Here is a 14644-nt window from a genome sequence, read left to right on the forward strand (position 1 = left end):
GCCGGACGATGTGACATTGGCAAGCCTTGGTGAGAACTGACGCATGCACCCCATATCTCGACTGTCAGCCGATTCCAGAGACATGGGCACGGGGAAGCCGGTGCGCGAATTCAGGGACTGGAACGCGGGGAAACCCCCTCGTGGTTTGGGGGACGGGGAAGTGTTAGTCTTGTGCAATTAGGAAAGTTACCACGACGGCGCCTCAATTGGCCCGCCCTTTATCGAAGTTGATACGCGCCACCACACGTAATCTTGGTTTTTGACCAGGTTGTTGTTAGATTGATAACGGAAAACGTTCAGACTACGGGCCAAGACTCCAGCCCCTGGTTTCCGGACCTAAGATAGAGATAAAGACTACTTGACAACTTCAGACCATGTTCGCGTGCGGAGGGCGCTATTCCTGACGCCTGCCATGCCTCAATGCAATGCTACGTCTTCCCATTCGTAGATAAAGTATTTAACCAGCAATCTATTTGCCATTCTCGTGTCTATGTGATCACTCAGTTTCTCTCTCAATTCCTTTAGAAACTTCTCTCGGCCTCTGCTAGCAACCCTCATCATTGTAGCGTGGCTATTGTGCCCATGACACAAATATCATAAGTTCGATACTAACCGCCATCAAGACTTTGTTACACCTTTTAAATAAAATGTCGAATTCGAATCCAACCTCATTATCCGAAAAGATGAAGCCCACGCCTGCCACTGTGACCGATGCGGAACTCCAGCCTGTGGAGTCCGTCCGCGGAGGCGTGTTAGGCCCCGAGGGACAGCAGCACGGCTCGACCCAGCGCGGCCTCAAGTCTCGACACGCCCAGATGATAGCGTTGGGTGGCACGATTGGGACCGGACTCTTCGTGGGCGTCGGCCAGGGCCTGAATATGGGCGGCCCCCTATTCCTCCTGATCGCCTACATCATCATCACGCTCCTACTGTACGGCGTGGCTACGGCTACCGGGGAGATGAGCTCCTACCTCCCCGTTCCCGGATCGTCTGTCGCCTACTACGGCAACCGCTTCTTCTCCCGCAGCCTCGGATTCACGCTGGGTTGGGTATACTGGTACATCTTCTCCATCACTGTCCCGGCGGAGATCACGGCGACATACATTGTCATAAGTTACTGGTCGCCGCCTCTGCACATCGCCGTGTGGCTGACGATCATCGGCTTCGTCATGATCGCCCTCAACTGCTTCCCGGTCAAGGTGTACGGCGAGGCCGAGTTCTGGTTCGCCAGCATGAAGGTCTTCGGCATCATCGGCCTCCTCATGCTCTCCGTCGTTCTCTTCTTCGGCGGCGGGCCCTCCCACCAGCCCCTCTGGTTCTCAAACTGGTCCAGCCCGGGTCCCGTGAAAGAATACATAGTGCAGGGGGACTCGGGGCGGCTTGTGGCCTTCGTCGCGACAATCACCTTTTCCGTCTTCGCCTTCGCCTTCGCCCCCGAGCTCCTCGTCGTCACGGGCGGCGAGATGAACAGCCCGCGCCGCAACATCCCGACCGCGACCCGCCGCTACTTCTACCGCCTCATCACGTTCTACATCCTCGGCGCCTTCGCCGTCGGCATCATCGTCAACAGCAACAACCCCAACCTCCTCAGCGGCGGCAAGGGCGCCGGCGCTTCCCCCTGGGCAATCGGGATCAGGGAGGCCGGGATCAAGGGCCTGGACAGCGTCGTCAATGTCGTCATCGTGCTCTCGGCATGGTCCGCCGGCAACTCCTACCTCTACCTCGCCAGTCGCGCCCTGTACTCCATGGCCCTCGCCGGCAACGCGCCCAAGATCTTCGCCCGCTGCACGAAGTCGGGCGTCCCCTATTATGCCACCGCCGCCAGCGCCTCCTTTTCGCTGCTTGCGTACCTCAACGTGGCGTCGACGGGCGTGACGGTGTTCAACTGGTTCGCTAATCTCATCAACACGGCCGCCTATCAGAGTTGGATCTGCTGCTGCATAATCTACTTCCGGTACCGCAAGGCCGCCGACGCCCAGAACATCACCGATATCCCCTTCCGTTCCCGACTCCAGCCGTATTCGAGCATGGTGAGTCTGTTTGGGTTCAGCCTGCTTCTCTTCGTCAACGGGTTCAAGGTGTTCCTCGACGGGCAGTGGAATACCTCTTCTTTTCTTACGTCGTACATTGGCGTCGTGATTTTCTTGGTGTTGTACTTTGGCCACCGCTTCACCATCGGCCGACAGGACGCGTGGGTTTACCACCCAATGGATGTGGACATGAAGTCAGGCTTGGACGAAATCCTCGCGCAGGAAGAGCCGGCTCCTCCTATCACGAAGTGGTACCAGAAGTGGAGGGTGTTGTTTGAGTAAGAAGGGGATCGGGTGCAAAGGTTGTATCTAGTCAGTATCTAAGTGTATTATGCAGCCATTAATTGAGAAGAAGGGGAACGAACTTTGTTCGTACACTTCTCCCTGAAGGTCCGACTAGAGGCGTCATCTGACTTGTCATAGAGCTTCTGAGCCCTGTACCTCCACTTACTTGTCCAAGTGTTGGCTCGTGAATCGTGCCTCTTCCCTCTTTCTGGCCAGTCTCTGACGTTAATCACCAGAACACTCTCGACCAGCATATTAAACGGTACCAGCCAACTGCGCGGCCACTGGAGGGCCAGCTTTGGCTTAGGATAGCCCATCAAGATTGCATTGTGACCTGTGAGCTTTTCCGATTCCGTCATTCTCCCATACCGGAGCCCTAGGTTTACTACCAACCCGAACCTCTTCGTTGCCCGTACAATTCATGCCTGCATCGACTCCTGTACAGCAAGATAAGCCAGGAGGAAGTGCAGGAATATGGTCTTGGGTTTATCCACTTGATATCCATAGTGACAAGAAGTGAGATCGCTTCTCGTGTGATGGTAGGCACATATTCTCTAGAATTATCGAATTAAAGGTAAGAGGCTGCTGTTGCCAGGGGCTCCTTTTTGTCCCAGTATTCCATAAGAAACGCGTTTGATGTAGAAAAACCGCATGATGGAAACTGGATGCGGGCCTAGATGTTGACAGTCCGTTGACATGCACCATATCTTTAGAGTCTCTTAATTAATATTGCGGTCAATGCATCATATTCCAGTCCAGAGTTCTGTCCAAAAAAACGGCGTGTGCGTATTGTATTATTCGCTAGTCAAACGTGATCTTGGTACCGGTATGCTTCGCCGCCGTACCCGTCAATCTCGCAACCATGAGATCCTCCTGGGCCTTGAGCGGCTCAGCAGCCGCCGGCTTCTTCTCCGTCCTAGGGGGCCGCGCCCTCCTCTCCTGGCCTGCCGGAGCATCCTCCGCGCCACCCTCCTCGCCGTTCTGCTGTTGCCTCTTAGGTGCGTCCTTGCCGAATCGCTTCTTGTACCGCGTCTGATCGTCCTCGGCTGACTCAATCTTCAGCATGCGGCCGAGTAGCTTGTTCACCCACCACTTCCTCATCTTGAACCGGGGCTCCTCCGTCTTTTCCTTGGTCTCCTCATCCTCGTCCATCTTCTCGTCTTCCTCCTTGTCCTTGGAGTCAACAAAGTCGTCTTCCGTCTCAATCTCTTCCTTGATCTTGACGAAGCCCTTCACGGCCCAGCCAGCGGCCTCGGGTTCCCGAAACTTAACCCAGCCATAGCCCTTGCACTTGCCCGTGTCCTCGAAGGTAGCGACCTTGACCCAGTCGATCTGCCCGCACTTCTCGAAATGCTGCCATACGTCGTCGTCGGTCGTCTTGAAGCTCAGGTTGCCCACAAAGATCTTGCTGCTCTTGGGGAGCTCCTCCTTGGCCGCCGCGGCCGCCGCAGCGGCAGCATCCGCCTCCTCCTTCTTCGGCCGGCCCTCGAAGGACTTGGAGTCCTTGATCAAAAGCTTACGGTGGCCCAGCTCGGCTTCTGTCAGGGCAATGGCGGCAACCTTGGGCGCGATGTCGTTGAAATCGACGTAAGCGAAACCCTTGTTTGTAGGCTTGTCCCTGCCCGCCTGCTTCGTCGATGGCAGATGGCATCTCGTAATCGACTCCTCGGTGATCATCTCGCCCGAGTTGGCAATCAGCCACTTGCGCAGCTCGTCGGCGGTGATGAAGAAGGGCAGGTTACCAATCCACACGCCGTGCTCGGAGCGGGTTTTGGCCTGCTCCTTGTCTTCCTTCTCCTTCTTCTTGGCCGCCTTCTCGTCATCGCTGTCGAGTTTGGGGGGGAGAGTCTTGCCCTTCTTCAGGGCTCTCTTGGCGCGCTTGGAGGGGGGTTCGGGGGCTTCAAGATCGACCTCGATTTCGTCGACGGAAGGCTTGCGCTTCTTAGACTCTGGGGACTCTGTTGTCGCATCTTCGGCTACTGGAGTTTTCTTCGTCTTGGACGACTTCTTGGACTCGGGGGACTGTGTTGTCGCATCCTCCGCTACTGGAGTCTTCTTCGTCTTGGACGACTTTTTGGGTTCGGTAGTCGCCATTGTGAGAGCGGACTGGTTCTGGTGCTACCAGATTGTGTCAGTCAAAAGGGCGGTCGCTCTAAAAATGGCGAGTGGGCGATCGGGCTGTTGCTGGAAGGGACTGAGAATCTCGAAGCGTGGACCCTTTGCCGACAGAACTTGCCCCGAAAGTTTTTTTGTCCCGGCCCCAGGACCGATAAGCGATAAGGCGATAAGAAGTGAGGGCCGGCCCACCTCTCCGTCCCTCACCGAGGTTGACCTTGGTGGGTCCGGGTCTGAGTGTCAGCGCAGATGTACCCGAGCATGTATTGGTACATTTGCAGAAGTGAGCTGCAGAGAACTGACTCTGGTCAGTGTCACAGGTGGTTGGTGTTGCGCCTAAAATCGTGGCCTGTCATTTTTCATGCCGTAATGGCCATGCCCGTTAATTGATGTATGTGACTAACCCTAGGACAATGGCCATTGGGGGGAAAAGGAAGATTGATGACTGAGACCTTTTCTGTCTCTGTGCTATGCATCTCCCTTCAACTTGGCGTGCTCACAATGTTTTTGTGTTGTTTTGGTTCTAAAGAGGCAAGCATAGCGCAGCGTCGCTCAATGCAACGTAAATGAAGGAACATTATGATATTGTCGACTCAAGCGACTGTCGTCAGGCACAAGTGAATGAGGGGCATCCACCTGGAGCCGGGGAGGTCCAGGCTCTCTCAGGGACGGTCAAGGGTTGCATCTTGTTGGAGGGGTTGACGATATGGACCATCCATGGATGATAATGCCGATGGACCCGCTGCAACTTTGCCATGGCAGCAAACCATTGACGCCTCGTGACTTCGCCAAGGGCCGTTCAGCCACCCCGGACAAGCTTGCGCAAGTTACAAAACCTGAGTAATGCAGCTGAAAAGAAGGCGGGAGAAAAGCACTCTGCGGGTAAAAAAGTGTGTAAAATGACAGAGACGCACGCACGCACACACCCCCCCACCACAACAGCCAAAGAGGCGTCGAGGCCGTCGCCTTGCTGGCGCCCCCCAGCATCCACTCACGTGCGGGCAATTTCTGACGAATGGGAGGGATCGGCCAGTCGCCAGGCGAAACCGCCACTCACCACCAGCTGGCCCTGGTCACAACAATCGCCCGGGTACGTACTGCACTCTGCGCAGCAAAAGGTGGGTGGCTACACGACCTCGGCCGGCCAGGGCTCATGTCTGCACCCGCACTCCGTACTGCACCTTCTCCCTCATGTTGTTTCGGCCTGCGCAGTAGGGCTCCCATCGGGCTACCTGCCCAGGAAGGTACCTTGGCCAGGTACTGCAATACATGCGTACCCTGTACTGGGTTCGTACACTACGCTACACTAGGGTAGCCGTCCTTCCTGAGGAGGTGACCGCCGGTGGATGCCCCTTGACCGCTTCTGTCAACGCAGTAATATTACAGGCGGCTTGCAGCAAACCGACCCAGCGGCACTGCACCCTCTTTCAATCGCTCTCCCGAACATCTCCCAGCATCTCCTCCACTCACAGCCTCCCGCTCCACTCTCCACGCCCCTCCCTCTGCATTCAAGCACTCAATCTGCACCCAAAACACTGCACCGCTGCTTGCTGCCTCTGCACAGAGAGTGGATAGGTGGATAGGATCCGGCCAACGCACGTTGCTTAGCTGGGTCCAGTGGCCAGTGGCAGCAACAAACCAAAACCCGACAACCTAACCAAAGCAAGGTCCAGCAGGCCCAAGCCAGCAAAAAGAGGAAAGGCCCTTTTCTCCCCTTCTCCCTCTCGCTCCATCGCTCGCCTCCATCGTCCTTCTTCTCCTTTGCCCAAATCCTCCTCTTTCCCCTCCCCTCATTCTCACTCAACAATCAACCCTCGTCTTTCGCCTCCTGGTCAGCCTTGCAATCCCGTCACCATCAATCAAAGGCCCCGAAAATTCTGGTCGTCCCTCGACTGTGGTCATCGCCGTTGCTGGTCGCAAGCGTCGTCATCCAGAGTCTAAAAGCAGGAACTCCCGCCGACCCCCCCGATCCATCGCCATCAACCCAAATATGAATGTGTTGCTGTCGCCACAACCACCTCACTTCCAACACCCCCACGAAGCCAACCGCGTCTCTCCCTCTCGCTCTTGTCAGTACACCTTTTGCATTTCAGGCGTTTCGCTTGCTGTTTCCAACCCGCAGCTCTTTTTTTTTTTTTTTTTCTGCCTCTGACGATCCACGACTCGTGTGAATGCCGACGCTAACCCGGAAACAGTGAGCCCATTTCACAACATGGCTAGCAACCGTAAGCGCAAAGCCGATGAGGACGGTGATGAGATGTCACTGTCTCCTCGAAGCTCTCCGTCCGCGTCATCACGACAACTTGGCCGCCCGTCGAAAAAGGTCCGCTCGAATGAACTGGTCGGCCGCCCGCTCGCCCTCCCTCGATTGCTGGAAACGCTGGACCCTACCCAACTGCGAACTGTGCTCGAGCGAATCTGCGAGCGACACCCGGATATCGGTCGAGAAGTTGTCAGCAGCGCCCCTCGCCCGACGGTGGATGCCGCACACGGCGTATTGCAGGAGTACCAGGAAAAGATGAAGGCCTCCATTCCGTACGGAGAGACCAGTGCCGAATACACCTACTACCGTGTCAAGGCGCCGTTGACGGCCCTGATCGATGCACTTCTCGACTTCACTCCGCAATTTCTCCCTCCCAACGAAATCCAGACCACCGTCTCACTGCAATACCTGGACGGCGCTACCAAGATCATCCACGCGCTTCCGGATTGGGAAACCCACCAATACCGACACCACAAGGAAAACGCATACGACGAAATCTCCAAGGCCTGGGCTCTGGTCATCAACGAGGCGGCTAAGCGCGGAGGCGGTCTTAGTCTTCACACCGGAGGCTGGGACCAGACTCTGGCAAAACACCACGAGATCTCGGGCGGGCGCATGGGCACGGCGATGAATGCGATGGCTGCGGGTGTGAGCTGGATGGCCAACAACTCGAACGGACAGCAGCCCGGAAACTCATCCTCGGACCCGAACTCGATCCTCAACCAGCTCATGTCTGGGACTTACGGAGCAGCCGTGCGTGTTGGACCTTGGTAGGACGAGGAAGCAGAGCATTTCGGATGTGCACAACAAACAACCACCACAACCTGGAACATCGGCCACGGTCGATCGTATCAACTGAACATATCACGACGACTATAACGAACGGCTTTCTTCTTTGTTACTTTATTCAGCATTGGGCGGCAAAGGGCATAGACTTTTTGGTTTCCGCGGACAAACTCATGTCGGGGCCGGGCAAGGATGGGCGGCGTTTTTTGATATTTTTGTTTGATGATATCCCTTTCCTGTCGCTTGCTGCGAGTCTTCCCCAAGGGATGAAGGATGGGGTCGCAACCTCTTTCTCTCCACCTCTCCCTGCGGTTGACGAGGAATTCGATTCACACTTCGCATGTAGGTAGTCTGGCTTCGAGGTTAAGGGTAGCCACGGGGACAGCAAATAATCCATGGTAACACCACCTATTTGGGAGAGTTCAAGCCTAACCACATGAGTTTTACTCCCGAATGGGACTGTTGCGACGAGCATAGAGTGCGTATATTGTTGTGTGTAATGGGCGCGGTGTGAGTCGTGCTAGGCAGTGTATGGGTTTCACAGTAGTAGGCTACCTCTAATGTCATGGCCGCATGGAATTAAAGTATTAGCACGTTTGGTATCCATGACACTACGCTTACGTGTCTCTGCAGTCATATGAGCCGCCCGGTTTGTGCATCCAAGGCGGTCAATCTGTTTCAACTGCCCACTAAGTCGGTGACACACACAATGGATATACTCACGGTAATTAAGTTGTGAGATTTTGATGCAGCTTTGTCTGGGTGCATGCGACACCCCGACTCCAAGGCCTTTTCAGTCCCAACAATGGACTCCTACTTGGCATTCCGTGGCTCGACTACAATCTGATGCAACCCCGCCCTCTGTGCGTGCCTGATCATCAACACGTAACCGAGACTGGGTCAGCCGCAGGTCCTTGTGGCCATCCCTTTTACCTCTTTCTACAAAAAAAATGATCAGGTCAACTACAGGGGCTACACAGCATTGGCCATTTCGCTTCCAGTCCGGGGCGCTCGGGTCACGTTACACCAGCACTTCCATTCATATTGCCTAGCCCTGTCCAATCTTGCGTGATGGTGGCCGTGTCGTTGGCGCTTGAAAGCTGAAACTCGTGAAGAATGCACGTTCTCTCGCTCGTCGTAATGAGTTGGATCTCGCCGCTTATGAGATGGGCTCGCCCTCAAGGGTGCTCCAGGAAGCTTTGCGCGGGGTAGGTTGTGGAGGTGCTTCTCCAACAGTTAACTGTTCGGACGACAGGCGCTAGCCCTACAGGTACACTACTTTCAGCGGCAAAGTACGGATACCTGGAGCCTAAAAAAGGTTCTCTCGGATACGACGGTTCGGCTAAGGTTATCTAATCAGGACGTGGTGGCGGCTTACCTCATTTGTATCACGTGATTACCCGTCATTGCTGCCTCGACGCGTGAAGGAGGGCTGTCTGCTAGAACGCGCCACAGCTGTTACTCTACATCTTGCCAGGCAGCCAGCACTCGGTTGACCCACGACCACCACATGCCCACTTCAGAAGGTCTCAGTCCAAAGACCTGAATTTCTGTCTCTGAAGTCCAACTTGAGCTCTGTATATGTCGGCTTTGTGAACCGCAGACGACTTGTCCGACAAGATGCCCGCGTATGTTTGTTGTCATCCAGACGCGTGTAGCTTTACTGACAGTACTTCCACAGCCCAGGTGATCAGCACTATAGCGTGGCGAACCCTTTCGAGGAGCCGCAGAAGCGAATGAGCGAATACACAGCCCAGGAAATTGCAACACTCCAGAGTCGCCTCGAGAGACAACTTGGCCCCGAGTACATATCCGCACGCGCTGGGCCCTCGGGTCAGAAAGTGCACTACATCGCCGCCGAGAAGTGCATCGCCCTCGCGAATGAGGTCTTTGGCTTCAATGGCTGGTCCTCGTCCATCCAGAACATTCAGGTAGACTTCGTCGACGAGCACCCCCAGACCATGAAGATCAGCCTGGGTCTGTCCGTCATCATGCGGGTGACGCTCCGCGACGGCACCTTCCACGAGGACATTGGCTACGGACACATTGAGAATTGCAAGGGTAAAGCCGCGGCGTTTGAGAAAGCCAAGAAGGAGGGCACGACGGACGCATTGAAGAGGGCGCTGAGGAACTTTGGAAACGTGCTGGGCAACTGCATCTACGACAAGGACTACCTCGCCAAGGTGACTAAGATGAAAGTTGCCCCGACCAAGTTCAACGAGACCGAGCTGCACAGACATTCTGACTTTGCTATCAAGAAGGAGGAAGAAAAGGCACCGTTGTTGAAGCTGGAAACGGCGGACTCGCTCGAGGACCTCCTTGAAGGTAGGCTCTCTTGGCAACTGTACATGACTGAACCTGTGACTGACACGTCCAGACTTTGACGAAGCAGACTTTGCTGTCGTCGAAAGCGATCATCCGGATGAAGTGGCTCTACCACCGGCAGCGGCTGCCGCTTCGAATGATAGGGCATCGAGCGTTGCGCCAGCACCTGTACCTCAACACATGCAAGCCCCCTCCCGCCAAATAAACAGGAGCACATCGGCAGGAAACCTACGACCACCTCAGACACCCAACCAGGCACAATCACGACCGGGTCCTCCGACAGGCTATAGCAACCGGCCCCAACCACCGAATCAGCCCCGCGCGCCCACAAACGTATCAGCGCCATCCGCGCCATCGGCACCCGCCGCCAATGGAAATATGACCACGCCAGGGCAGGCTGGCAACCACGCTGAGCCTGTCGCCTTCTTCTCTGCACGTGCTGTACAGCAAATCCCAGATTCTGCTCTGCAGGCGAATAACGCTGACGCACCCCTGATGCTGCCAGCTGGGCAACAAGCCTTCAATCCCAAGGCAGAGAGCCCATCCATACGAAAGACCCCCGGCATAGACCACTCATCTTCGAAACCTCTCACAAGAACTGGGCAACATGTCCCGCCCTCCTCTTCGCAGCAACCGCAGGGATCCACCTCAGGTTTCACACCAGTCAGGCCAGGTAACGCTGGCCCAGCGAGCGGCGCGAATATGCCTCACCCGCAATTTAGTCAAACCCGGCGGATCGGAGCTCCAGGGGGGCCAGGTAGTCCTTTGGCTAACCGGGGCTCTTACCGACCACCCACTATGAAGCGCCCGCTGCAGCAGGATGGTGCAGGTAGGCCAGTTCTCGCTGATGTATCGAACAATGGGACGACGAGCAACCCCCCTGGCGGAGCGGCATCCGACCCTAAACGTCAAAGGATGACATGAAGTGGGGGCATGGTAGTCAATTTTGAGGCGGGCCTATAGCTTCGGAGTTCTGGTTCGATCAGGTAGGTGCATAACGCATGGAGTTTCGGGGTTGGGCAATGGGCTGCCAAGTCAAGGTGCCTTGGACGGATTATGGAATGTAACGAATAACTTTTGCTCTTCAGTGTGGGAGGCAGCGATCTCCTCACTCCCTAGAGGCTGTCGGCGGACTGGTAACTGCAATCGCAGTACAAATATATGAATCTCCGGTTTGTTCCTTGTTGTCCAAGACGGGAAACTTGCATGCAGGGCTGAGGTCGTAGATATAATGTCGCATCGAGAGCGCTTACACACCTGATGATGATGAATTGGTCGGCGATCGAGACGCCAGTAAGCTCTCGGCCGTGTTGTTAACAAATGATTGGTCTCTTGGTTGTTGGCTGCTGCCCGCCCACCCGTATTTATCTTGATCTCACCTGCGGTGCTCGCAAGCGCAAAGCATCTGGCATTATCTCCGTTCCAGGAATCACTGTACGTCCTTTAGGCTGGTTCGGAATACCCCATCATTATAGATGCTTCTGCGGGCACAATACATGTGATGACCGTGTCCTAGACTTCGTATAGATGGACCCAGGCCTGGTCATTCTTCGTCTATCGTAAGTCGAGGGTGACAGGTGGCTAATATTAAACGATCTTTAGAATGGCATAACAAGCGTTCAATCAACCCTCGTCGTAACCTTAAGCAAGAAGACGTCGAACATATACAGGCGACAACATCTGACAATGGCGTTATAATACGCTAGAACCCTCCAGAAGGCCAAAAGGGAAATACCCCAAACCACAAGGTTTAAGGAACCAGGCCGTCTGAAGTCTATTTAACGGGTCAAAAGCAATGTAGGTTCGACGGAATTACCTTGTCGGGGATTTGCGCCTCATATATGATCCAGACATTTTACACTACTCGATTGTGAGCGACGATAACGATTGCCTCGATACTAAGTGTGCTGACCGGTCGTTCTACACACGCACAACGAAACCCGTCATCAAGGACTTGGTCCTACCTTAGTCACAAGACAAACGCCGAGCATCGTGAGTAGCATGTTTTGTTGCCGCTTAAAACATACCTAGGCTTGTTCTTGCACTAGCGGTCTCATCCAACTGCCGAGACCTTTTCCCGGCTTGTCTCGAAACTTTTAATATCAATGAAATGAATGGGCATTCCACATCTCAAACATCGGCGTTCACCATTGTAAGCATTCATCAGGGTAGCGGCCGCGAAAACTCATCCCGCCTTGTCTAATGGCCAGAGAAACAATCCACCCACACGCGTGTTTGTTCAGCTGAGGCGGCCACAAGAATGCCCCCATGTTTGTAAACAACACGCGCCGAAAAGAATCTTGCCGCAAACGACGGTGTAGGGTGGGCGTCGCCCATGGTTTTGGTCTTTTCCCCTCCCTGGAGAGGGTCCAGTTTGTGAAGGTTCGACTCCGAAAAGCTAAAAGTGACAGGTCGAACTGTTGATGACGAGCTGTAACCACAGAAGTCCAACTTAGCCTCCTCGAAATTGTTGCCCACCAGAATCTAGTCACCGTTTACGCCGGCGATCTTAGTTCTGCCTCCTTCTTTTCAGTGACGATGGTAAACTTCCGGGGTATCATTGCACTTGGCCTCGCTGCCTGTGCTACAGCTTCACCGGTCGCTCCGAATACCGTATCCTCCTCCTCTTCTTCCTCTTCTTCCTCCTCTTCTTCTTCCTCTTCCTCTGTCACAACCGACTGTTTGCCAGCCTGCGGCGGATACAACTTCGTATTCATGTAAGTTGCTGGCTAAAGAAGGTTAACTACTTGGCTACTTTTCCGTGCTGATATCCTGCCATGCAGCGGCCTGCCGTGGAACCATCCCGCCGTTGCAGCAAGCAATTTCACTCCTGCACAGGTTGAGGCTGGCATCCGGGGAGACATCGCGTCCATCACACGGGCTGGCTATAACATTAAGGGTGAGCCGTCTCGCTAGATCTGCTGGCGGGCTCTTGCTGACAGATATCGCTCAAGCCATCCTCTTGGGGCCCGAAGACAGCTTGGACTTCGTCTCGGACGAATTGAAGGGCGTGGAGTGGACCGGAACCGGCGTCGGATTCGGCATCCGAGGAAACCCCACCCCGGTTCTCACGCGCCGGCTAATGGGGAAGTAGCCTCCGCAGCCCCCTTGTGAAAGTATACTGACCGAGCTTGGTCTGCAGATATTATTCAGCTGTACCGCGACGAGGTGCCTCGCGCTCGGATCCTGTTCAACTACTCACCCGTCACGTCGCTCTGGGCTATTCAACAGTACTTCCCACTTCCGACGAACTGCTCGGACAGCCCTGGCAAGAACCTGGTGAGTGCTGCCCTCGTGCATCGTTACGCGGTTATTGATACAGGTTTTAGGGTATTGAGATCCGCTGCCGCGCCTGTTCTCCTCCCGTTTAGCCATTCGGTGGAATCAATTATTTGAGAATGACCTGGTAGTCTGAGAGAGCGATCCTATACGTGCCGGTGCCGGGTCTCGGGAGTTACGCATGTAAAGCCGAAAGGCTTATACGAGCATTAATCATAATCTACAGTGAGGAGACTTCAACTCCACATATGCGACTGAATATCCCTTCATTCGACAGGTCACCAGGTTCCGTCCAAAATTTCCGCATTCCCATGTGAAGTGTTGCCTCCAGAACCATGTATGAAACGCTTTCAACTATCTGACAAGCCCGCCGTTCCTGTCCTTCAACGACTGTCGTCTCCTTTGGGATGGAGCAAACATCGGTCCTCAATGAATGCGGCGGCCAAAGATTTATCCTTCAATGTGTATTTTTGTGTTCCATCTACTAACTGTCAGCTGTTGAGAGACGTAGGATTCTCGTTAAGAATATAGGCGTTGTATCCTCCGATCATTCCTGGTTCCCGGTTAATAAAGGGACCAGAAACGTTGAGCAAGTAAATGTAGAGGAGCGGGCATTGAACGGCTGGCAGTTCAATAGCCTGTGTTGACTTCACAAGCAAACGCCACTGGCTCCGAAATTGAAGACATTCATCTGAACTTCTGAAGCAAACTTGAATAAGAAATCCTTAGACTTCGACAGATATTAGTTGAATACGAGGTCCAGTGGCTGTAGGGACTTTCTCGAGGAAGACAACAACTTCCAAACAATACCTAACTAGTAATATCTCCGACTATGAGAGAACATTCTCCCTTCGGGCCCTTGGCTGTGAATCACCACCGCATATTCTGCCTCTTGGCCTCTTTTGAACCACTCGGGCTAAAACACACCTTTTGCCTTCCGGTGGGCAGATCTAAATCCTCCGAATATTCTGCATTTCTCGCCACCGCCTCTGCATAGCTCGATCTCTTGTGCGGTTCCGGCATCACTTGCCCCTTCGCTACGAAACCGTCTGCCCAGACACGGGTATTCTTGTCACAAGCCTCTATCGGCAGAGGCATATTCTCACTCTTGACAAGCCCGCCCACTTGAGCCTGCAGGTTCACCCACTCTTTATCGCTTCTCTGCACCCTAGACAAGAGGAACCGACGCCCGTTGTGCTCGAGCTCGCCTTCAAAGTTTGGGGAACGGCAAATACGCTTCATCCGCCGTCGCCGCGCTTGGCAGAGCCCCTCCCTCTCTCGCGGCATCTCTGCGATCGGCGTGAATGCCTGCGCCTCAAATTGTGCGCCGGCTGTATCGGTCACAACGTAGACGTCGAGGTAGTCGTCGCTGAGTTTGTGGCTCTGTATCTGGTACGTCCCGCTAATGAAGTTCACTGAATGTGTTCCGGGCGTCGTGTTGTTTTGCCGCAATTCCATGGCAGTTGAGATAGACTGCTTTTGCAATTTGCAAGTCAGAAACGTTGTTTTCCGTCTCGAGCGGAGTTTATCAAATTGTGGTAAATTGAAATACTACGAACCT

General features: G+C 54.4%; 5 protein-coding genes across 5 annotated transcripts; 3 read left to right on the plus strand and 2 right to left on the minus strand.

Annotated features, from left to right (window-relative positions):
- Positions 1-683: 683 nt before the first annotated feature.
- EsH8_V_000326 (uncharacterized protein) lies at positions 684-2312 on the plus strand (the record flags this gene model as incomplete). Its single annotated transcript, XM_083272842.1, has 1 exon — positions 684-2312. One exon carries the CDS (start codon positions 684-686, stop codon positions 2310-2312), a length of 1629 nt encoding a protein of 542 aa, XP_083125557.1.
- An 804-nt stretch (positions 2313-3116) lies between these two features.
- Positions 3117-4409, minus strand: EsH8_V_000327 (uncharacterized protein; the record flags this gene model as incomplete). Its single annotated transcript, XM_083272843.1, has 1 exon — positions 3117-4409. One exon carries the CDS (start codon positions 4407-4409, stop codon positions 3117-3119), a length of 1293 nt encoding a protein of 430 aa, XP_083125558.1.
- A 2233-nt stretch (positions 4410-6642) lies between these two features.
- On the plus strand, positions 6643-7467 carry EsH8_V_000328 (Cut8 six-helix bundle-domain-containing protein; the record flags this gene model as incomplete). Its single annotated transcript, XM_083272844.1, has 1 exon — positions 6643-7467. The coding sequence occupies one exon, from the start codon at positions 6643-6645 to the stop codon at positions 7465-7467; it is 825 nt and encodes a 274-aa protein (XP_083125559.1).
- Positions 7468-9099: 1632 nt separating this feature from the next.
- EsH8_V_000329 (RAD52 DNA repair protein RADC) lies at positions 9100-10728 on the plus strand (the record flags this gene model as incomplete). Its single annotated transcript, XM_083272845.1, has 3 exons — positions 9100-9107; positions 9161-9804; positions 9857-10728. The coding sequence occupies 3 exons, from the start codon at positions 9100-9102 to the stop codon at positions 10726-10728; spliced, it is 1524 nt and encodes a 507-aa protein (XP_083125560.1).
- Positions 10729-13953: 3225 nt separating this feature from the next.
- On the minus strand, positions 13954-14541 carry EsH8_V_000330 (uncharacterized protein; the record flags this gene model as incomplete). The annotated part of the gene is made up of 1 exon (XM_083272846.1): positions 13954-14541. One exon carries the CDS (start codon positions 14539-14541, stop codon positions 13954-13956), a length of 588 nt encoding a protein of 195 aa, XP_083125561.1.
- Positions 14542-14644: the final 103 nt, after the last annotated feature.

Source organism: Colletotrichum jinshuiense, chromosome 5 (genome assembly GCF_051148585.1).
Source record: "Colletotrichum jinshuiense chromosome 5, complete sequence".
NCBI classification, from domain to species: domain Eukaryota; kingdom Fungi; phylum Ascomycota; class Sordariomycetes; order Glomerellales; family Glomerellaceae; genus Colletotrichum; species Colletotrichum jinshuiense.